At 42.5% G+C, this 19,436-nt stretch overlaps 1 protein-coding gene across 4 annotated transcripts in view; it reads left to right on the plus strand.

Annotated features, from left to right (window-relative positions):
• wake (wide awake) overlaps window positions 1–19,107 on the plus strand; it is a 618,276-nt gene extending 599,169 nt beyond the window's left edge. For all 4 annotated transcript variants that reach the window (XM_065228372.1, XM_065228375.1, XM_065228376.1 and 1 more), the window contains 3 exons: window positions 3,305–3,511; window positions 3,585–3,871; window positions 16,724–19,107. In XM_065228372.1, coding sequence (XP_065084444.1) covers window positions 3,305–3,511; window positions 3,585–3,871; window positions 16,724–18,563 — 2,334 coding nt within the window. In that variant the 3' untranslated portion in view covers window positions 18,564–19,107. The remainder of the gene's footprint in view (window positions 1–3,304; window positions 3,512–3,584; window positions 3,872–16,723) is intronic.
• The last annotated feature ends 329 nt before the right edge of the window (window positions 19,108–19,436 follow it).

The following is a 19,436-nucleotide window of genomic DNA, read 5'->3' on the forward strand; positions in this document are numbered from 1 at the left end:
GGGACCTAGAATGGAGCCTTGTGGAACTCCCGCCGTGATTCTAATCGATTTCTGCCCCGTGTCTGTCGCGTAGACCAGGACCCCGGTTCTGGAAGTAACTACTTAGAATCTTGCAGAGGTAGCCTGGAACCCTCATTCTATGGAGCGCCTTGGCGATGGCCTCCCAGCTGGCGCTATTGAATGCATTCTTCACATCAATCGTAATCACGGTGCAGTATCGATTTCCTCTCCGCTTCTGTTTGAAAGCTTTCTCGGCTCTGTCAATCACTGCCGAATTGCATCCACCGTCGATCTCCCTTTACGGAATCCGAACTGCCTCTCCGACAATCCGTGTTCACTCTCCGTGCATTTCGTCAGCCTGTTCAGGATGATCCTCTCCAAGAGCTTTCCGACAGTATCCAGCAAGCATATTGGCCTACACGATGCAGGATCTCCCGGCGGTTTTCCGGGCTTCGGCAACAGCACAAGCTTTTGTACCTTCCACCTATCAGGGAACTGACCCTCGTCCAGACATTTCTGCAGCACCATCCTGAAAATATTCGGGAACGTCTGGATCGCCGCCTCCAACGCCACGTTGGTAATTCCATCCGGGCCGGAAGCTTTCTTCGCATTCAACCCTTTCGGTGCTACTAGGAGTTCCTCGTTGGTGACTTCGACGTTATCTCCCTCTCCTTCTCCGTACGGTGTAGGTGGCCAGGTCGTTGGGTCGTGCTTCGGGAAAAATCCTTCCACGATGACTTCCAGCAGGCATCGTTGGACCTCTGATTTTCGCCATCACGACTCGGTATGCGTCGCCCCAGGGGTTAGCATCAGCGTCTCGACACAGCTCCTTAAAACAGTTTGACTTGCTCTGCTTTATCTCTCGTTTAAGTGCGGCCCTGGCCACTCGAAACACTCCTCTTCGTTCCTCTCTGTCTGCTTCTGTTCTTGCTCTCTGAACTCGCCTGCTGGCTAGAAGACAACTAGCGCGGAGAGTGCTAAGTGTCTCGTTTCACCAATAAACTGGACGCCGTCTGTTTGGCTCCAGTTTCCTCGGCATGGTCGTGTCACATGCTCTCACTAACGATTCTGTCAGCTCGTCCGCGTTCAGAACCACATGGCTCCTGTCGACACGGAATGCTTCAACGAAAAGATCCTTGTCGAAAGCCTTCGTCTTCCACTTCCGGTCACAAGTTCTCGTCCTCCGTACTGCCACAAAATTTCGTCGCTATGGGTATATCTTTCGCGCACTCTCCAATCCATGTTTGTCCCCAACGACGGACTGCAGAAAGTAACGTCGATAATGGATTCCCGGCCATCTCTGCGAAAAGTGCTGCGGGTGCCTTCGTTGGCCAGCATAACTTCCAGTTTTGCCAGAGCTTCCAGCAGACTGAGTCTTCTTGCATTGGAACATCTGCTTGCCCACTCAACTGCCCAAGCAATGAAGTCTCCTCCGATGACGACCGGTCTTTGTTCGATCAGCTCTTCGGTAAGTCCATCCAGCATCTCATGGAACTTCTCCATCGTCCATCTGGGGGGTGTGTAACAACTACATATGAAGATTCCGTTGATTTTGGCGATCACGAAACCTTCGTATGAGCTTGCAACCACTTCTTGAATGGGGTATCTGCCCATAACTTGTATAACAGCCATCCCAGCTCTATCCGCCACCCAGTTACCGTTATCGTGAGGGGCTCGATGCGGTTCCGCAATGATTGCAACGTCGCACTTTGTTTCTGTTGTCGACTGCCACAACAGTTGCTGAGCAATGTCGCAATGATTGAGGTTTGTTTGGGTTACCTCCATTACTGTTGGCCTGCCATCGCCTTTTTATATGCTAGGCATTTGAAGTCTCCCGTCGTATGATCGTTTCCGTCCTCTTTTTTGCAGAGCATACCTTCACCTCGGTTGCTTTGTGCAGCCTCTTGCAATATAACCTTTCTCTCCGTATTTCCTGCACAGATCAGATCTGTCAGGGCCATTGAAATTCCTCGCTTGGTGACCGAAAGCTCGCTCGCTGCTTGCAGGCACCTTTTCGTTGTGTACTGGAGAACAATGTTCAACGCCACGCGCCGAAAACACTGCTGCTGCTGCTGATGATGATGATGATGCCGACGACCGGACACCACCACACACGGTGATTGGAACTGAATCCGATCAGCGGTTGAGGCCAGCCTTGATAGCTAGCTGCTTGCAGGGAATCTTTCGTTGTGCACTGGAGAACATCACCACGCGGTGAGACCGGATGGAATTCAACTTTGAAATCTGTGTTAGGGAAATCGCTTTTCGCAGGCAATCTGTGATAAATTAAATTATAGCAACAGTTGAACATTCGTGCAATTTTCAATAGTGATATTTAGAATAATGATAAAGCCTTAAATTTATCAGATCTTTTTTTCTTTCCTTTATTTAACGTCGGTCTCTGTTCCGCAATCTAGCGCCAATCACCGACGGACATCGATTTTCATCCATTGACGGCAATCGAATGTGCAGGAAGGCAGCTTCCACACCTGCGTAGGATATCGCACCCATACACAACACACCACCTACACCACCGGCGCCGGCTGTAAAAAAATATCAGATGCGTAGAAATATTTATGATCGAATGGTGATAAAATTATTGAAATTGGTCCAGGGGCAGCTGAGTTATTAACGTTCAAAATCTTTCATAATTTTGTTACGTGTTCCATTTTCGGTTTTCACAAAGTGTACCCCCATATTAAAATCACAGCTTACACCGGTAGTACGTACATAGATCGGCATCCATCGCATTGATGCGGTTGTCGGTTGTCCCACCGAAAATTGTGCTTTACGGGCAGCTGACTTTTTCTCTGCTTGCAGGGTGAAGTCATCGGGAAAAACAAACTTGAATCGGAAAAAGTTTTAGTTCCAGCGATTGAATTGCATTGAATAAAGAAGATCTATTTTTAAATGTTCGACAGCGCGATGCCTAATGCAACATAAAAGTTGCTATAAGAACGTACAAAGATGCTTACAGCGACAAAAGCATCATTACAAAAGAACTAAATTTTGCAACCGATAATTTGAGCTAACAACTTCCTATGAAGCAGCACGGACAAACATGTGCATGGTGTAAAATCGGAAAATCAATTGCATAACTTTTCCCACCCAACTTTTCCCTAACAAGAGAATCTATAAACTTAGTAGCATCGCTAAAGTTTCCCATCAGCTTTTACCCGGTAAAGATGCAATTAATACGGTTTTCTGTCTCTTCATTTCTCCATTCCATTCACTCTGCTATTATTTCCTCGGTACGAAACTTTCAATCGACCCGTCTAAGCGCTTCTAATTTCTCTTCTTCCAGGTTGCCTGCACGTGGGACGACGTGAAGCTGCTGCGGATGGACATGGAACGGAATGCCTCGTCGGCGATTCACTTCCGGACCAAGCTGCTGTCGGCGGCTTGTCAGATGCAGTCCGCCCTCTCCATTACGGATCTAGGTCAATTATACTACAAACCGCTGCGAGACTTGCACGGTACGGTGGTGCTATCCTGTGTTAACTGCATAAAGGTACGTTTTGCCATACGCGTGCGTTCCTCCATAATAATGATTAACGTGATTTTACCTCCCTCCCCACATCCAGAGTCCGAAGAGTGTATCAGTATTAAATTCCCGCTGGATACCGCTGAATAAAATCCACAAGAAACTAGCCCTCTCCACCGAGGACAGCAACATCAACGAACTGTTAATGAACTCCATTCAGGATCAGATCAACTACCATCAGGTGTCCAATATACGGCTTCCCCGCGGTCTGTATGTCGGCTACCTAAAGATGCAGAGCTCGGTGGACGTGATTCAGGTGGTCGTGCCGGTGAAGGCACCCAACGTCCTACCGCACTGCAAGATTCGAGACAATCCCCACGTGTCGGCGTAAGTATATGTTTTCTTTTATTGGGAGAAGTTATGCTGGTTATCTCAATCAAATGGGTGCTGGGTTGATCTTTGTCGGAAAACGTCTCGTTTCCCAGCCGCGGCAAGTTCACGATACAGCACGTGACTGCTAATGAGGACACGTTCCATATAAGAAGCTTTTGTGGCAGATGTTTTCCGTTTCGGTGTCGATTTAAAACTTTCCCATCTTCACTTGTTTGTTTGATTTTACTTGGTATGGTGGGGTGATAAATATTCCGAACAAATTGCTTCTCATCATTTGGCAGTTGGAAGATTGAGATATTTGCTGAAAGAGTTAGAAGTCAGACCCAAAATAAACTTTATGGGGAGATAAGTGAGAGTTCAAGCAACGCTAAGTAGTACCAGGAACATGGGCTCCGCTAAATAATTCTTGCATCAACTTTTGAGGAAAGATTCTGCCAATAACATTTAGAAGAATTGAGAAATTTCTGAGATCCATCTGGGCAATGTTCCACCGGGCGCAGCTCCGGACAGTTTGGCGGATTCATGTCCTTTGGAACAAAATGGACAGAATTGGCCTCATACCACTCCAGGACACTTTTAGAATAGTGGCATGATGCCAAATCTGGCCAAAATAGCGGAGCTTCGTCGTGCTGCTGCAAGAACGGCAAAAGGCGCTTCTCGAGGCACTCAGATTTGTAGATCTCGCCATTTACTGTGCCCTTTGTCACGAAAGGCTCACTCCTCAGTCCGCAAGAGCAGATGGCCTGCCAAATGAGATATTTGGAGGCGAACTTCTCCATTTTCGTTGAATCGAAAAACACGACTTCGAGTTTGACAGCATGTACACAATACACATCAATGAGAAAGTGTGCAAAATTTGGTTGATTTTTACCCAATGGTAAAAAAGTTATGCCCTGTTGAATGTGTCGCAATAATTTCGTGTTCGCCCTTTATAGAATATAGAATCGTATTGTATATAAGTATGGGCGGAGCCTGGACTACTTGATCGTTGTATATTGGTGATCGATATGTAAAACGGATTAGAAATGCAACGACGAGTTAGCTTGGTGGGCTGTAATTCGATTTTCATGCTTACGAGTTACATCGGGTACGATGCACTCAGCATGGTGTATTGATTTATGGTTGAGCACTTAAAGAGCATGGGAAACAAATGTGGCTATTTTGTAAGAATGCTTAGGTCAAAATATGAAATGTGGGAAAGGTGCTGTGATTGCGAAATCACACTGATATTCGTAGTAAGCATAATATCAGGCATACGTCTTTGACAATATTATCCATATGAATATCACTAGAAAAAAGTTGCAAATCTTGCTTTTATTTCAATAAATTAACTTTTTTGTATAACCGTTGCATTGTTTTAGTATTACTGAGCTGGCGTATTATTAGCTGGCGTATATAAGAAACATTTGCGGCAGAACTTTGAATATCAGTGGTCCCTTAACGATGTCAATGTCATTTGCGCACTGACATTGAGGCGGATGATATTGATATTCCAACTGTGTTAACTGATACTGACATCAGGGGGCTAGTGAAATTCATCATTTTGTAGGTCCCTGCGAAATGTACTATAGTCCATCATTGATCGATCCTCATCGATTAATTCGACAGTGAGCATGCACAAGAGCGTAACCACAATTATCTTCGTAAATTTTCTCTTTTCTCAATAGCTTGCTTGGATTTATGCGTTTGTTGTTGCTTTTGATAGCTAATACAACCTGTTAAAGTACTGTTTTGGACAAATTTCTAAAAATTGCCTCCCTTAATTGCAGAAAATCGATGAAGAGAATCGATCCTTGCTAATGGGCCCTTATGCATGCTCACTGTCGAATTGTTACATTCCATTTTCAGATTATGAATCTTGCGTCACTTTTAAAATAAATCAATCTAGGATAGAGAACTACTTCGGCCTAATCGTCCATTTTTGGCCTATCGAGCAGAAAACTTCAAATAAATCCATGATTTCAGAGTTAACAAGTCAATTATGCGTTTGGTACGATACTTTAGTTAATAAACTACCGAACGAAGTCAATGAGAACGCGTGATATGAATGTTTGCACCCATTATTTTCAAAAACAAAAGAAGCGCTCCGACCGAATCAATTTTTATTTTCATTCGATAGGCCGAAGTGAATTCATTGGCGTTTCAATGCTTTAGGCTGAGTTTAGAATCCGTAGGCCGAGTTTGGCGTCAAGAAGCAGTGTTAGACTTTTGACAATATCTCAACGATTAGTTTCTCTTTATCAAATCTTACGGTATATACGGAAAGGTAAATAAATTTGGAAGCCATCAGTAATAATAACATTCCGTTTGGTGCTAAAGTGCGCTAGATTAGGAAATACTAAGTACGGGTTGTGCTTGATACGCCGGAAATGGGGTAGTTAACCCTACCTTGTTCGATTCTCTCCATCGACTCTCTCTTTCGTTAATAACGTGGCTGCATTCATATTTCGGGCTAATTTTTCTACATAGCCTGTTAAAAGAAAATATAATTAAGCATATTGGACGATAAGAACAGCTGATCATGTTTTTGGAGCCGAGTTATTAACGAAAGAGAGCGTCGATGACGTGAATCGATCAATGCAGATTGGTCTTATTGGAAGGTGACGGGAAAAATAAGTATTCTAGTTACACATCTACGAGTACTAACTGGAAGACATTTTGCCTGGCCCTCGATTGAAATAACCACGGCTCTCACAATATTTAAATGATTTGTACTGGAAATTCAATGCAGTTGCAGTTAGAGATTATACTAAATTATTTTTTTATTATTGCCACATTGGACATTGTATATTATGCATGATGCATGATAGTGGTTTACCACCCATTGTAGCACGAAAACTAAGTCCGATAGCAGTGGGCTCTCTTCTCTGTTTGTCATGTCATGATCAAACTTAATAACCTCTGATTGTCCTCAACAAATCTCTGTATGAAGGGCCAAAAATGAATTGGGTGGATTTATTATTGTTTTCCCATGTTACTGACAACAGTTTTTGTTTGCTATTAATTGTAACCAAACTGCTACAAACATATGCATAAATATTTTTAAATCCGCGCCATATGATCAGGTATTCAGGTTCTTTATACAACAGTAGTCGATTGCTGACTAAAACGTGAATAACCACAGTGGTGACACGAAGCCACAGGTGAGCCGACGCCCCTAACCGTTAAGGAGGTAAACAATGACCTCTCGGTGATTTCTCGAAAGGCATGGCTCTCACTGGCAAATCGACATCACCATATCGAGTAGGGGAAGACTTCCCTTACCCGATGGATGTGTTGGTTTGTGTAGGCGTGCCTTGAATTCCTAGAAATCAACGAGAGAAGTCATTGTTTACAAAGGCTGTCCCGCCCTAATGCCAGCTCTATCTAGAAGTGTTCGTTGGATTGCCGTCGATGTTTATTCAAACTGATGACAGTTGATGATTATTTAACCTGTTTTCACTTGTTGACATAGGACTACTTTGATCACTTTTGAGTAATTATGAGTAACTTAAATTTACTCGATTTAAAAATATTAGCTTGGGGTACAGCTGGCTTGCCCCTTAGGGCCTGACCCAACTAGCAACATGTCCAATTAGGTTTAGTGGTTGTCGAAAAATGTGGACCCTCAGAAGGCACCAGAACTATAGTCGCTATATTCATAGTCTGGCGGATAGAATTTTGGGAGCCAATTGAACTGTCAAATAGCGGAGCCAATCGAGCAAATCACGACCAACAACAGAAAAGAGCACATCAGCTATTGCGAACAAATCTTCGGAAACCATTTCTCGTGATTCAAGGTTTGCCTACGCAAACTAACACTATCTTTGCGTTGGGGAAAGATTCCCCTATCCGGTGATGCCGGTAATTTGCGTTCGATTGTCGAGGAAAGAATAATCAACGCTTTGTTTATGAATGTTGATAGGACCTTTTCAATTGTTGGTCTACAATATATTGAATTGGTTCCGCTTTTTGATAGATCGAAATTCTATCCGCCAGACTATGAATATAGCGACTATAACCAGAACATGCTAGGGACGGCTAGTGTGACCGCGGTCTTTCAATAAGGCCATTACCAGCCGAGTTTTGAAAAACCATGAAGTTTGATATGTCGCCCGATGGGTTTTGGTTCTTGTCGAGATTTAGGCACTTCCTCGGGGGCACCGAAACAAGCCCAGGAGGGCAACTGGGATCATGGTCTGTTAATATGGCCATTATCGGTCGAGTTTTGCAAAATCATGAAGTTTGATGTGTCGCACGACAATTGTTAAGAATTGGCCACTTCTTCGAGAGCACCGCAACATTTCCGGGATGACTCTCAATAAGGCCATTACCGGTCTAGTTATGAAAAACGATGTAACTTGATATGTCGCACGACGAGTTTTGGTTCTTGTCGAGAATTGGCCACTTCCACCGGCTCTTTTCCGAGATGCCCAATGTGACCATTGACTCTCAATAAGGCCATTACCGGCCAAGTTTTTTTTTAATCATGAAGTTTGATAGGTTACACGACGGAGTTTGGTTCTTGTTGAGAATTGGCCACTTCCCCAGGGGCACCAGCTCTTTTCCGGGATGCCCAATGTGATCATGGACCATCAGCTGCCTTTCGTCCAATTGCATAATTTGAGTGAGAAAATATTATGTTCACCGTGTATAATTATTAAAGTACAGTAAAGCCGAATGCCGTCCCAGAGTGACCCCAACGGAAACCGGAATAACTCCGGAACCATGTATTTATCCTAATTCCTAACCTTGGCGTGCCTAACGTCTAAGTTTGCATAGATTTCGAAATTCAATTAGCTCTAAGAACATATTTTCTCAATCTTTTTCTGCACAACAGGATTCTCTGGATCCGGAGTTATTCCGGCTTCCGTTGGAGTCACTCTGGGACGGCAATCGGCTTTACTGTTCTTTGATAATTATACACACTGTGAAAATAATATTGTTTTCAATCAAATTACGTAATTGGACCAATATCGGCTATACCATGATCACATTGGGAATCAGGAAAAGCTCCGGTGCCCCCGGGGAAGTGACCAATTTTCAACAAGAACCAAAACCCATCGTGCGACATCAACCTTCATGGTTTTTTTAAACCTCGACCGGTAATGGCCTTATTAAGAAATCACAGTCATATTGGTCATCACGGAAATGTACCGCCCAACAACTAACATTTTCTGCTTTGTAAGCCAACTAGCTGAAATAAAGCTGCATATACAGCTACAAGCAGAAGCTAGCAAAATTGTTTTGTAGAGCGTTTACTCAACTTTTTCACAACCATTATTCAATTTACCAATCTCACTGAATAACAACAGCCAATAAACGCTAATGTCACTTTTATACACATCCTAATCAACTTTCAACTTGTAGCTGCAAAACATAGCTAATAAAGTGAATATATTACTCATTTGATGGCTTCTACATAACCAACTACTCTTGCTGAATAACATAAACACCAAAAGTGCTTTTTCAACAACTAATCATCCTGTACTCAGCTAATAAACTGTGTTAGAGCTACTTCGGAAGCATTTTCACAGTCAACTTGGTTTATTTTTAGACGTGTGCAGTTTTACAGCTTTTACTCTGCTCCTTTACAAAGCTGAAGTAACTAGTCGAGAAAAGTGATTCATGTGCACTATTATAAAGCATCTACTCAGCGATTTTGTTGTAGAAGGGCATGTTGATTTGTTAACATCAGTTCAAAGTGTTGGCGTAGCATAGTTGTTAGTGTCAAGGATTGCCAATGCGGTCGTCTCGAGTTCGATTCCAGGTTCTCCGGTGCAGGGTAAAATAATTTGGTGATGACTTGTAACTAATTTCGATTAGTTTGATTTGACAGCAAAATAAACTCAATAAATTCCTCCATAAAAAAATCGTGAACAGTATTTAACCCGGCTTCAAGAGAAAGCTGTGTAGTGATTATTGGATAACCGAGAAAAGGTTGAATAAGCGCCTTTCAAGTTGACACACAGCTAAACAGCAGGATAACAGCTGTATAGAAGCGTTAATGGATACGCAATAAGAGCTTGTCCCAACTGTCCCAACAACCATAATTAGCTGACTAAGTTCGCCAGATTTGCTTGTATAGAGGTTGAGTAAAGGTTTCCTCATATCCTATAACGTTTGAATACAGCTTGAGGCTGTATAAATGAAATGAGTAAAGCGTTTACATTGTGAAAATTATTAGTTGGGCGTGCCCTCGGGGAAGTAGCCAATTCTCAACAAGAAATAAAACCGGTCGTGCGACACACAACTCTGCTGATAGTAAAGCCCTCTAGTTAAAGTATGGACGATTGTCACCACAAAAATTAAAAAAGCTGTTCCAATCGAGCAAAGCAGTGCATTTTGACGGTTCGATTGGAATAACTTTTGACAGACGTCCATACTTTTACTGTAGGGCTTTAGCTGGTAGTGGCCTTATAAGGTGATCAAAGAGACGTTGCTCAGTGGAACTGACAGCTAAAAATCTAGAGTGTGTGAGTGATCTGGTGTTAATGGTACTGAATATAAACATAAACAAAGCAGAAATTCATATGAGGATAAACTGCCAGTCCTACTTTGATCGGTCACGTGGACAATCTTATTGAAGGTCAACGGTCATACTAGTCCTCCCGAGCATGTTCCGATTTTCTTGGGAAGTGGTCAATTCTCAACTAGAATTATATTTCATCGTGCGACATATCAATCTTCATGATTTTACAAAACTCGCCCGGTAATGGCCTTATTGACAGTCCGCGGTCCTCCCGGGCATGTTTAGGTGCCACGAGCAGTGTTGGCAAAATCAGAAATCAATTGAAATTGTTCCGCTCTCATGCGCTCGCAATATCACGCGTGATATTGGAACAAAATATCATGCTTGATATTGATTTTACAAGCTCCTTTGATATTGCGAGACTATTCACAACGTGCAAAAATCAAGCTGAGAGTTGACTCGACACAAAAATTATTCCATTGCACATCGTTTTTTTTAGAAAGAGAAAGCATAGTTTGCTATCTCTTTTTAATCTTCACCGATGGCAGACGCGAAGCGACTGCTGCAAGCCGTTATGGAAGTCTCGGTTGCATTCGGGTGTAAAGCAAAAATCATTGAACTCAATCTCACCACACTTTGGTGAGATTTGTAGTTGGTGAGTTTTGATAGCTTGATACTCCGAGCTGTGATATCACAGCTTGCAAAATCAACCGCAATAGTTTGCTTGTTGATTTTTGTCTACGAAAATCAAACGTGATCATGGGCGTTGGTGAGATTTGATTTTTTGATATTTTCCCAACACTGGCCCCGAGGAAATGGCCGATTCAAGAACAACAACAAGAACCAAAACTCGTTGTACGACATATCAAACTTCATGATTTTGTAGAACTCGGCCAGTAATAGGTAATTGAGAGTTCGCATTTCTCGACAACCACTTGTTGCTAGTTGGGTCAGAACTCGAGTAATTGACATCGCATTAATGAAACATGAAAAGCGGCAAGATGGCAAAAAATTAAGGCCCTCAAAAGCACTCTTATTAGCCCACAACGTTTTCCGACAGGGTAGAGCATTACCAACAAACAATACGAAACTACACGGTAAGAAAAAAGTACCCAACGGCCAGTTCACTTTTACCTACTTTGACTAGTTTGTCTTCTTTTCTCCTTCTAATGTTGTCAAAAACGGAGGAGCAAAACCACCCAACAGGGGTAGTAAAGTGTGGGAACCCAACGTTGAGTATAATAATATTTACCTACTGTTGGGTACAACTAACTTACTTTTGCGTTGAAAGCTAGTGGAAAATTCCATACGAATTGCACACAAGTAAATGAAAACTACTTTGACCCGCTTTACCTATTTTTGGGTTCCTGCACTATAGTGCCGAGATGAGTGAAAAGAACTTACTTTTGGGTACTTTTTCTAACCGTGTAGCGATTTTAAATTGGCTCACTATTGGGCCTATTGGTCCCAAGCAAACGATTAACGTACCCTATTCTAGTCGAAATGCTAGTACTACACAATGTTTGTTTTGATTCGCTATGAAAGTTTGATAGATAAAAAGAGGGGTTAGTGTGAGGGGGACGACTCTATCTACGATGCAGAAAATATTGTGATTTGCTGTGACTAGCTGCGCGTACGCTGAGTAGATAGAAAGAAGATATTTCACGATTTTGAAGATTTCCTGCAAAAAGATGATGCGCGATGCAAGTAGATGCGAGAAATGAAAGAAGATTTTTCGAAGATTTATTCGCTAGTGTGAGATTTTATGAGCATCTAGAATTGAGATTTAGATGTGTCACCCCCTCGGGTTAGTGGATTTTCCTATGTTTCGAGGGGTGAATCGATTAGCTTGGGACCGAAGATAGTACCAGAGCTGAGCCAAAAAGTAGAGCTCGTTTCTTCGGGACCTACTAATCTTAGAGTTACCTCTATGACATTACTACCGTACAACAGACAAAACCAGAACACAAATCAGCGATTGCACCAACAAATCAGAAACAGGTGTTGATTCTCATTATGAACAGGAACATACCTGATATACCCTTATTGCATAGTATTTGACAATATTCCTAAAAACGATGGCCACCATCTTGGATTTCAAATGGTGGCGGGCATCGATTTTCGATCTCTATACGTCATCTCCGTTCCGAAAATATCCATATTTAAAGGTATTTGATTCCAGGTATTTGAACAGGTTTATTAACACCTTTCTTCACCCCACATTTCTCAATGTCTATCTCCTAACTCTTCCTCTTATGCTTACTCTTCTTTTCTCTCTATTGACTACACGCTATTTCAAAACTACCCAAATTTGGGTCGAATCCTCCCAGATCGGTCAAAACTGAACCTACCCAAAATGGGTAAACTGTGTTGGGAGTGACAAGTTGACAAATTAACAACGTCGATCGGATTCATGTCAATGTTGTTCATTTGTCAACTTGTCACTCCCAACACAGTTTACCCATTTTTGGGTAGGTTTAGTTTTGATCGATCTGGGTGGATTATACCCACATTTGGGTAGTTTTGAAATAGCGTGTACATGCCACTGGCTTCATATTGTTGTTCTTCAGCGTCGCTTGACGCCCGCCCACAAAGAATTGAGAAATCCAACTTAAAATCGTGCGCGCCTGGTGGCAGAAATAAGCACTAACCGACGGTGATAAGTCTGTGACAGCCCTTGACAATTTCATTGATTGTTTGCAAAATTGTTTAATTTCAATGTAATTTCATGCAAATTTCTTGTCAGCATGGATGAACCTTATACAAAATGCATAAAATTATTTTGTAATGCATTGTTCCTAAATAAAAAGGTACTTCAAGACAGTTAAATTACAGAAAACATGTTAAGGTTTGAAATCATCTGCCGATTAAACAGCAGACAAAGTTGGCCGACTAAATCAATCGACGAAAAACTATTAAATAGGCCGATTGCTCGGTGTAGCACCAGACGAAAAACGATTTAATCTGCTGATTAATACACCGACTGAAATAAATTTTTAAGTGGCAATAGTCGGTGGACGAATCGGGTGATCTGGATGATGTTTGTTTATTTGGAAGATATTTTCGAAACAAAGCACGATAAAATTCAGAATTATATACCATTATTACGAGTACTACTTTTTTGCTCGGATCATGTTTTGCCTCCCACAGAAACTCGCTAGAATAAATACAAAATAATAGTTTTTTGGTTGAAATTTCAAAAATGTATTCAGTTTGACACATTATTTCGGACTTATCACCGCTGCGATTGCAGCGCCACGGTGGCCGATTGAAGCTTGGATTTGTCAATACCGGAACGTACTCCCTCTACTTTACTCCTACACTCAAAATAATTTTCACGTCAATGCTACGTGAAAACATACATAGATTTTTTCCATCGCACTTTTCACGTAAGTGTAAGTGGTCACGGGATTATCACGTAGAAGCTATGTGATTCTTGCGATGGAATTCATTATGGTTTTCAATTATTCCGGGTTAATTAAATTAAATGTTTTTCTTGATTTCAAATGAAAAAAGATCCTACAGTATTTTTTGACCATTGTATCTTTATTGTGGCAGATATACACACAGAAGAATAAATTAATTCGAGCGAAACTGGACTCGGGAAGGATATGGGACACATATTATACAAGGGCATTTAACTCGCATATCAATCCATGGTTCAATCAACAATCAATACGAAACTAACGATTTTAAATTGGCTCACCACTTTAGTAGCCTATTGGTCCCAAGAAAACGATTAACGTACCCTTATTCTAGTTGAAATTCTATTACTACACTATGTTTGTTTTGATTCGCTATGAAAGTTTGACAGATAACATCAGGGGTGTGTGGATTCATGCAGAACATGCAGGGGTGAGTGAAATAGCTTGGGACTGCTTGGGACCGTTGTTCTGGTACTGAGTGAGCCAAAAATAATAATGATTTTCTTCGGGACCCAGTGGTCTTAGAGTTACCTCTATGGTTCAATCGTCAGACTAAAACAAAGAAACATGTTACACATTATTCTCACCATACAATTTGTCTGTGATAAAATATTCAGCCATTATACTTACAACACGAAATTGTCTCACGAAAATAAACCCTAAGATTTTAACTGACATGTAAAAATGCAACTTGCAATTCCACCATATTGTGCACCATTATGAGTAAGGCACTCATTTATTTTTTCATATGTGAAAAATCATTTAGGGTTTACGTGAAATGCACATAGAAATTGTGTATGTGCAAATCACGTGCGTTCCATTAAAAAACCTAGTGAATATAAAGGGACTTCCCGTTGATACATATGGGGTATCACGTAGACTCTAATTGTGTCACGTAAATTTAACATAAAACATAAAAGAGAGACTCCACGTGATTTTTCAGGTAACAATAACGTGTCGATTATTTTGAGTGACTGCTCGCCATCGCCCCTTGCCCACTGCGATTTACGTCGATGCTTCAGCTCTAGCGCCTTCACAGTTCGGTTTGGCTCTCCGGAACTAGCTGGCAGGCGGCTCTACGTCCAGTTTTCGCAACGCCACAATCGCTCAAGACGAAACGAATCCGAAGCCGGAGCAAATGTCCAAACAAAAATGTCGGAACAGAAAAGTCCAATAAAAAAAAGAAAGGACCCTGTGTTAGGGAAGCGGCTTTAGTTTGGGATCCATTTTACAATCGTGCAATAATTGCACTTACGGATAAATTTGATCCCTTTGTGCTTCGAGCCTGCCTTCTCGATCAATACTACGGCCATAGAGGTAACTCTAAGACCAGAAGGTCCTGAAGAAACTTGCACAACTTTTTGGCTCAGCTCTGGTATTATCTTCGATCCCAAGCTAATCGATTCACCCCTCGAAACATAGGAAAAACCAATAACCCCTCATTTTATCTGTCAAACTTTCATAGCGAATCAAAACAAACATTGCGTAGTACTAGAATTTCGACTAGTATGGGGTACGTTAATCGATTTGCTTGGGACCAATAGGCTAGTCAAGTAGTGAGCCAATTTAAAATCGTTAGTTTCGTATTGATTGTTGCTACGGCCGCGTGTTTGGCAGCAGAGATAACACAGGTCGTGCAACAAACGCTATCTCTAGTTACCTGCACCTTTCTCGGGGTAATCGTGTCGGCTCTTGTTCAAATTGAACCGATTGGCAGTCGGTGTTCTTCCTCGGTGCGGTTTCACGGATGCTATTTGGAATGTAAGAGATTACTTTCTCGTGGGGAACATCAATGAAGAATTGTTGATGGTAGTAACGCTTTGTACATTCCTATCAATGTGCTCGTCGAAGCTCTCTCCATGACCATCCATCAAGTTGACGAAAGAAGTAAAAAGCAACTGGTGAATGTCGTCTTCGGTGGTGATCCATCACCGATCTGGTCATTCCGGACAATCACGACACTCATCTGTGCTAGTTTTGAATCAGTTGCTGCTTTGCTTGCTTATGTGAGTGTGTTGCTCAGTGAGCCCAACAGCTTCCGTTTAATCACAGACAAACCGACGTAACACGTTGAAAAAGTTTTTCTTGAAAACATAGTATCTCAAAACATAGGATAATGTGTAGGCATTATTTTATTTTTCTTCTGTCGTTTCGCTTTTTCTCATCATCGTACTGCAGAAGTCTTCACTGTTTTCGTTGTGCTTTTCATCATCAGCAGCGAGTGTAACGTTTTGCTTGTGAGCAGCGACCATTACTGTTGATTGTTGTTTTCCATGGCTCTACCTCTCACTGCGTGACAAAACGTTCTGTCAGCGATAGTCGGTTGATGCGTGGATGAGTGTCACGTGAGTGTCATGATATTTTGCATCACTGAGTGGATGGCCTTTTCTTCCGTACACTGGGTCTGCTGCGTGCTGCCGAAAATGAAAGGTTGGTTGCACGTAGGACCAAACAATGCCGAGACATTTACCGCCGCTTTTGTGATTGCTTCACCACCGACGTCAGTCGATATTGTGAGAATTCGTTTTCACAAAATTGATTGAACTGTTATATTGGTTCATCTCCAATCGAATGATATGCAAATTAACAGGACTGCCAACTCGGCATTTAAGGGAGCTCAGAGTTACAAAATGATCGAGGTGTTAAAATTCATTTTTACAATAGTTCTATAATTTTATATCTAGTTGTGGAGAGTTGACAGTACACTTCAAAACCATGGTTTCCCTAAATCTGGAATCAAGAATGAATCATATCTTCGAATCCAAATGTCTAACCGGGATAAAAATCAATAGAATTCAATGGGAGTCAGAAACAAACCAAATAAAAACCCGTTGTTTTTAATTGGTTCATCAAACTCCGAGAAAATTTAGGTTACGAGAGATGCCAAAATCTAACATCTTTCCATATGTCGCTTCTACATCATTCTAAAGTATTTAACACGCATCTCTAACCTTTTTTTCCATCCCACAGCGAAGAATGGGAGCTCATCAAACAGCACAAGGCGCCCAGCATCCTGGAGTTCCGGCCGAAGAACCAAGGACCCACGGAGGTGCAGCTACACTTTCTGGAAATTCTCACCAAAGCGGTACACAATCTGTTCCAGTACATGGACATCCCGGTGGACGTAGCGGTGGCCCATCGCCTGTACGATGTCGAAGTCATCGAGCTGAACAACGACGTTAGTTTTCTGATCATCTGTCCTCCGGCGGAGAGTAGCTGCGCTGTACCCGGCCAGAAGGACATACTTCTGCAGCGGGGAGATCTGTTTTCGATGCCGATACAGGCTTTCGAAATGATCCACCTCAAGACGTACCAGATCAGCATCGTTCAGAAGTACTCACGGTTGTCGTGCATCCTGGAGTTGGACACGATGATGGCCAACCATCTCCACAGAGAAGCATTCAGCACTTCAGAGTTGCAGAAGGCTAAGGATCGGTTAGCGAAACTTCAGGATTTGTCCTCTGGGTTAAATACGGTCTGGAAAGGGGTTCGCTGGTTGATGGATGTTATTGGCTACGCTAGGGACCGGGCCAATATGCCGGAGTTGAATATGAAGCAAATTTTGGATTACAAGAGTACGTACTTTGGTAAGAAGAGCAGTTCTGAAAAGAAGGGTGGAAGCGAGGCGCAGCTGTTGCAGCCACCCACCAACCCACCGGTGTTTCATAAAAGCAGTCCCGGGCGAGGTTCATGGCCTGGACCAGCTGTTGAATATCCACTGGGTCATAATGGTCTTTTGGACGCGGAGCATTCCAAATCCGAGCAACTGCTAAAGTACAATAGTCAGCGATTCCTAAACGTAAGCAATATGAACTCCCGGAAGAATAGTGCCGATTCGGCTTACTCCAATTCCGGCAATAGTTACTACTCGGTGACGGAAGTTGAACCGGAAAAGGAGTTCGTTATACCAAGGTTACCACCATCTCGATCGGAGGATACTCTGGTTGATAAGAAAAAAGCATCTGAACAGGCAAGTGGGAATAAGAAACGGCCACCGACGATGTACTCTAGCTACTCGGCAACATCCAGCCCACTGTTGAGTGTTCGGTCGCCTTTCGTAGCAACAATAGCCACCGTAACGAAGGCATCAAGTGGAGAAGACTCCGAAAATCGCACCGCAAATCCACCCCCACTGAAAGTGATCAGCAAGAAACCTCGCGAGCAAGCCCTGAAGACGCTCAACCAAATTGAGCCGGACTATGAACCGATCGTTACAACGTACCTAAAGCCAACCCTGACGGCCCTGCAGAACGAAGCGAAAGGTTACCAAACAGCTCTGCATATCGCTGAAGAGCCACCAAATCTGCTCCAACAGCTGCCACCGGATGTGCTGGATCATCGAACCATGGCGGAAGCCACTACCGTACCAGATCTTGCTCAATCATCTCAGCGGCGACAACCCGTCGCCACGGAACCAGCAACCGAGTCGAACCCAACGGAACCTTCCGCCCCGCTGACCACCAGTATCGTGCAGGTGTATGCCGCCTACGAAACGGGACTTCCGAGCGGAACATCGCTCAAGCTACGAGTGACCCAGAAAACTACGGCTCGCGAAGTGATCGACCTGGTCGTCAAACAGCTCAACATGGCAGTGGTGCTGAAGGGTAAGGATGGACCGATCTACGCGGCTGACAAGCTGGACAATTTTTGCCTGGTGGCGGTCATCGGCGCACGGGAACGCTGCTTGCGGGATGACTTCCGCCCGCTCCAGCTGCAGAACCCCTGGAAGAAGGGTCGGCTCTACGTGCGGCAGAAACATGATCTCCTAGCGGCAATCGAACATTCCAACCGGGATACGGCTGAAATATAGTGATAGAACGCTGCGTGTGTGATTGTGTGAGTGCGAGTTTCCAGATTTTTAATGTGTGTGTATGTGTGTGTGTTTGTATGTAGATTAGATTAGACCAGGCAGTTCGATATGTAGAATAATTAAAACGAAACAGAAAAATGAAAGACACCGATGTGATAGAACCTTTTTTGAAAACCAACAAATTTGGTTACGCCGAAGGGCTCTCTATTTTAGAAATTGGCCGCAAATTTCGTAGGAAATGTGGTTCCCCTTGAGGGCGCATCTAATTTTAGGTAATTTATGCTAAAAGAAATAGATTTAGAAAATTGAGTTCAAAGTGAAAATTTTGATTTCCGACGAATTATCCACCATTCATGAAACAATTATGCTAGGGGGAAAAAGTGAATACCTACTATTAGTCATTGCGAGAGGTTTTAAAATTACGGTTAGACAACTGAATCTATGTGTGGTGGAGAAGACATCAAAAATACCAAATAACGGAACAGCAGAAATCGACTTTTAATCGTAGCTGTACTTTTGATTATTGATAGTAGAAAAAAAACAGGACATAAAAGCACTAGACCTATTGAAAAATCATAGATCAAACTGTGGTAGATCGATTTTGAATCAATGTAAATGGCGGCTGATGTGTATCGAAAAAAAAAATTAAACTGTTGTTATGAGATGATAGACGCAGCAAAATTGTTATCATTTAGGAATACCTTTACAACCAAGCTCGAGTAGAGAGAAAAAAAACGATAAAAGCTCATCATTGATCGTGAAAACTTGCGAATCCTGTCCCATATTCTCAGTTTTCTCTAGGAACACTTCAACTGCTTTTGAGGAAAGATCAAACACCGGGAAGATTGAGTACATTATTCACATCGAGCTTAT

Source organism: Ochlerotatus camptorhynchus, unplaced genomic scaffold (assembly GCF_037179485.1).
Source record: "Ochlerotatus camptorhynchus isolate MF236.1 unplaced genomic scaffold, CSIRO-AGI_Acam_v1.1 ptg000290l, whole genome shotgun sequence".
NCBI lineage: Eukaryota > Metazoa > Arthropoda > Insecta > Diptera > Culicidae > Ochlerotatus > Ochlerotatus camptorhynchus.